This window comes from Solea senegalensis, linkage group LG1, assembly GCF_019176455.1.
Source record: "Solea senegalensis isolate Sse05_10M linkage group LG1, IFAPA_SoseM_1, whole genome shotgun sequence".
Taxonomy (NCBI): Eukaryota; Metazoa; Chordata; class Actinopteri; order Pleuronectiformes; family Soleidae; genus Solea; species Solea senegalensis.
The window spans coordinates 42859666-42864602 of NC_058021.1; the positions used below are offsets into that span (position 1 = coordinate 42859666).

Genomic DNA, 4937 nt, shown 5'->3' on the forward strand with positions numbered 1-4937 from the left:
TTACTATACTAATATTTGTCTACTCTTAATAGTGCTGTCTTTTATATTGGTAACATAGAATGTGTGTACATCTAGAGCGGCAACTGTCGATGATTTACATCTGTAAGCATTAGTTCTCTCATTCACTTGCGGTCATTCCGTTGTCCATGTATTAGATGTGTGCTGACCTCTGCTGGAGGGTACATGTAAGGACACAAGTTGAAAGGACTGAATATTCGTTGATCAGACGTGGAGCAGACGTGTGTTTCGTGGTCTACTCTGATTGGTCCACACGCAGCAGCCCGTCGTCCAATGACAAGCAGACATCTGTTCGCTGGAGCGACTCTAAAATATTTCCCCTTCTCTTCTCGTCTTCCTCGTCCTCCTCGTCCTCTCTGAGTTGACATCACCTTGTCAGCAGTTACCTGTACGTTATCGACAGTGAGCAGCGCCGTGAAAATGCAGGTGTTGGGTGTAGTTGCAGTGATATTAGCAGTCGTAAACGCAAAGGTTTATTTTCGGGAGGAGTTTGTGGACGGCGGTGAGTTTGTGACATTTTACGACACTAGCTTGTTGAGTTCAATTCGCTTTGCACGTTTTCGCCTTGATTTGTGTCTTTACTATTCCATAAGATATCTTCAAAGTCTCCTCTGTGTCTTCGTGTTTTCACCAATGAGAGTGAAAATAGCGTCTTTATCATTTTCTCAAAATGTGACCGTGTTCTTAGGTAGCTAGCTTTAGCAAGAGCTAGCACAGGGGCTCCACAGAAACAGCGAAGGTGAAGAAGTTTGAAACTTCGTGTTTAACTTTACATTCCGTTCTCATAGATCAAGTCTTAAAATGTACAAAAAATAATCAGTCAGACTTATTTTGTCTTGGTATGAGAAATGCAACGTATTTAATCAAGTCTGTTTGCTTGTGATCAACACACCAAAACAGTCATATGTCCTTATGTTAAGCTCTTAATCAAACAACACTGGGAACCATTAGCATTAACTGCAGGCTGTGTCATGTAAAGTGTCCATATGTGACAATATGGACACTTAACCTAGAAGAGCACATAAAAAAAAAACGAGTTGTTGTGTAAGAGGGGAGAAGCTTCCTCTGGTGTCAATATCCTCCTCAAACCTAATGGTGCTTCTGTGTTCAGATGAATGGAGAAGTCGCTGGGTGAACTCCAAACACAAGTCTGACTATGGAGAGTGGAAACTGACCGCTGGTAACTTCTACGGAGATGCTGAGAATGACAAAGGTAAAGTAGTTTTTCACTCCAAGAGTCACTACATTCATTAGGTTTAAAGATTAAAGATGGACTAGCTTTTCAGGAGTTACATTAACCTTTAGGCTGCCATTGCATAGTTAAATATACTGAACATTCATTTGAGTACTAACAAAATAAATATAGATCTAAGGAATGCAAAATATTGTTTGCATTTTAAGAATTCAGAGAAAAGAGGGATAAAAATATGAATCAGAAACAGCTGTTTCGCCACCTTTACCTGCTTGATGCTATAATCTGATAAACCAAAACACTATATTAGGGCTGAAACTAATGATAAACGTTGATTCATTGGTTAGTTTTTGTGGTCCAAATGTCAGAAAATGTAAATTTCTATTAAATTTATAAAAGAAAATAATCAACAGATTCATCAATTATCAAAATAGCTCACGATTAGTTCAGTAATTGTTTCATCGTTGCAGCCCTGAAGAACATAAATTGTGCATTTGAAGAAAAGGAAAAAAGAGTTGTGTTACATAACTACAATCAACAAAAGGCTAGGAAGATGCTTGATGTCTACTTTGTAGGTCTGTGAGCTTTGGGAGTATTTTGTGGTTTTGTTGCTCAATTTTTCTTTTGTATTTTAATTTAAAGGTCTGCAGACGAGCCAGGACGCTCGTTTCTATGCTGCCTCTGCACGCTTCGAGCCTTTCAGCAATGAGGGCAAGAGCTTAGTCGTTCAGTTTACGGTCAAGCACGAGCAGAAGATCGACTGTGGCGGTGGCTACGTGAAGGTGTTCCCTGCTGATTTAGAACAGACAGATATGCACGGAGATTCCACTTACTACATCATGTTTGGTAAGAAGTGATGTCACAGTAACGGCCAATACTACGTGGTTACAGTTACAAGATTTAGAAAATAGATTCATTGAAATGTATTTCTCGCAGGTCCTGATATCTGTGGCTACAGCACCAAGAAAGTCCACGTCATCTTCAATTACAAGGGCAAGAATCACCTCATCAAGAAAGAGGTCAAGTGCAAGGTAATTCTGGCTTTTTAAATCGTAAGAATGTAGTGAGATGATGCATTCTGCGCCAGTGTCTGATTCTCACCACCTCTCTTTTAGGATGATGAGCTGACCCACCTGTACACACTGATCCTGAATCCAGATCAGACCTACGAGGTGAAAATTGACAATGAGAAGGTAGAATCTGGTAGTCTGGAGGAAGACTGGGACTTCTTGCCTCCAAAGAAAATCAAAGATCCTGAGGCCAAGAAGCCAGAGGACTGGGATGACCGTGCCAAGATTGATGATCCTGAAGATGCCATGCCTGAGGTAGATAAGCTTAAGATAAAAACCTAATCTCTACCTACATTGTGTTGACTTGACTCTGAAGTGCAGAGAGATGGAGTGTTGTTCATTATTTCGCTCCCAGGTTAGTGGGTATTTAGTTCACCTCTAATTTAGAATAATGTGTTCCTCTCCAGGACTGGGAGAAACCTGAAAACATTCCTGACCCAGATGCTAAAAAGCCAGAAGACTGGGACGAGGATATGGATGGAGAGTGGGAGCCGCCCATGATCCCCAACCCCGAATACAAGGTTGGTTAAACGTAAAACGTAATGCTAATGTTGGAGTTTATAATTGGTGTCAACTCCTGTGCCTGAGCTTTTACCAAAAATGTATTCACAGCTGAATAAATAGCTTCTCTGTTACAGGGGGAATGGAAGCCCAAACAGATTGACAACCCCGACTACAAAGGAGCATGGGTGCATCCTGAGATAGACAATCCTGAATACAGTGCTGATTCCAACATCTACAAGTTTGACAACATTGGTGTTTTGGGTCTTGATCTTTGGCAGGTGAGAAAGAAAGGAAGCGATTGTCTTAAAATGGTAAAGTTATTGCTGTAGTGCTGTTTAATGCAGGTGTAACATATGTTATGGGGAATTCCAGGTGAAATCAGGCACCATCTTTGACAACTTCCTGATCTCAGATGACGTGAAGGAAGCAGAAGACATTGGAAATGAGACATGGGGTGTGACAAAGGTACGCTACTGCTGATGTTATCTTTAAGCCTTATCTTGTCGTTTGCGCAGCAAGCAACTAACTGCCAGTAAGATGGTGACTATACATGTTTTATGATGATTTTGACTCGTCCAACAGGAACCAGAGAGGAAAATGAAGCAGGAGCAAGATGACCTGAAACAGAAAGAGGAGCAGGAGAAGAACAAGGAACAAGATACTGAAGCTGAAGCTGACGATGATGAAAACGAAGATGTAAAAGAGGAGGAAGACATGAAGGATGAATTAGAGGAGGCACTTTCAGAAATGGAGGATGAGGAAGCAAAGCTTAAAGATGAGCTTTAAGGAGGCGTGGCCTCCTGTAGGAACTCTGTCCGGTATTTTCCAGGGGTATTGTGGCTGCTGTGCATCCTTTCCCTGAGATCTGGACACAGCCCAACATTTGGGGCAGTTGTAGTGAAATGGGGCGGGTGGGTGTTACTGGACGTTACCTTTAATTGTGGTCTCGATGTTTCCCTGTTGATTGTAAGATTTTCTTTCCACCCACAAAGTCCATTCCTCATTTTGTAACAACAGAGGCACCAACATCCACTGTTTCATGATTTTTCTTGATTCACACATCTTACTTTGTAATTTGCATATTTCCTCTCACATTTGCTCATCAAGGAACCTGTGGTTAATGTAACATGGAACATTAATAGATAATCAATGTTTGTTCAGTCTTTTCAAAACAATGCACATAAATACATTCAGGATGCATAAACTGCAAGGATAACCAGGACAATCACAGAATGCAGACAAATCAAGACTAATGTTAAACTTATTTTAGTTACAGTACGTCTTTGGCACTGAGTCTGTATTTTCCTGTCTACACATAACGGAGTGAAATCCCAGTGCAAATGTTTTTTTGGTTTTTTTTCTGTGTTGAAATAAACATGTTCTCAAGGTAATTTGTGCCAACGTGCATCTATCTGGGAAAGTCTGGAGAAACAGATGGTGAGCGAGCCCCTGGTATGACTCATGACATCACTAAGGGTCACACTTATTTTTATTGGACAGAATGTTAATGAAACCAAAGTTTTTATTAAAAGATTATAAACAAATGGTCCTGTCTTTGTTTTCCTTTTTTAACCACACATACATGTTGGGGTCACACACTGGTGTATAGTTGCGTGCACTGTTGCCTGACAGTGAAAAGAATCAAGTTTGCAAAATACAGACACGACAGTATTTTGCAAGTTTTCACTTGGAATGAAGTGATTAAAAGTCCTACTTTGTTACTGAACTGTTGATTCTGTCTCAAGATGATTTAATGCATGAGATAAAAACAACTTCTCAGGTACAGGGTTAAAGCAAGTCACAAGGGTATGATTTGTCTTAATCTCTGTTTTGATCACATTTTAAAACCAAATTCAGAAGCTGTGGGCCCCCCATAAAAGTGTGTGGAAAAAACAAATGACAGACATTTGAACGTATTAAAGAATGTGTTTTTCAATGTATTTAGATTTCTAAATAAATTTGATGTTATTTTGGTTTATTGACACTGGTTTGGTGTAAACAACACAATAAGTATTATATTTGTATCAATAACAGTCAAGCACTGGCTACCCTGAGGTGCTGCGGTGGTGGGAGGAGCTTAGGGCCTCATAAAGGCTTCACCGCTGCAATCACTTAGTTTTGTGAAAACTGAGTTGATTGGTGGCATTGACCCT

General features: G+C 40.2%; 1 protein-coding gene across 1 annotated transcript; it reads left to right on the forward strand.

The window, feature by feature from the left end:
• The first annotated feature begins 309 nt into the window (after positions 1–309).
• Positions 310–4328, forward strand: calr3b (calreticulin 3b). Its single transcript, XM_044045305.1, has 9 exons — positions 310–520; positions 1130–1231; positions 1853–2056; positions 2147–2241; positions 2326–2535; positions 2688–2801; positions 2919–3062; positions 3157–3249; positions 3367–4328. The coding sequence occupies exons 1-9, from the start codon at positions 439–441 to the stop codon at positions 3568–3570; spliced, it is 1248 nt and encodes a 415-aa protein (XP_043901240.1). The 5' UTR covers positions 310–438; the 3' UTR covers positions 3571–4328.
• The last annotated feature ends 609 nt before the right edge of the window (positions 4329–4937 follow it).

What these genes read in the sequence shown, in the direction of transcription:
- calr3b (XM_044045305.1), top strand. Translation starts at nt 439, where the DNA reads ATGCAGGTGTTGGGTGTAGTTGCAGTGATATTAGCAGTCGTAAACGCA. An exon ending in TCCCCAACCCCGAATACAAG is followed by an intron (nt 2,802 to 2,918) that starts GTTGGTTAAACG and finishes TCTCTGTTACAG; the next exon opens with GGGGAATGGAAGCCCAAACA. An exon ending in TGGGTCTTGATCTTTGGCAG is followed by an intron (nt 3,063 to 3,156) that starts GTGAGAAAGAAA and finishes GGGGAATTCCAG; the next exon opens with GTGAAATCAGGCACCATCTT.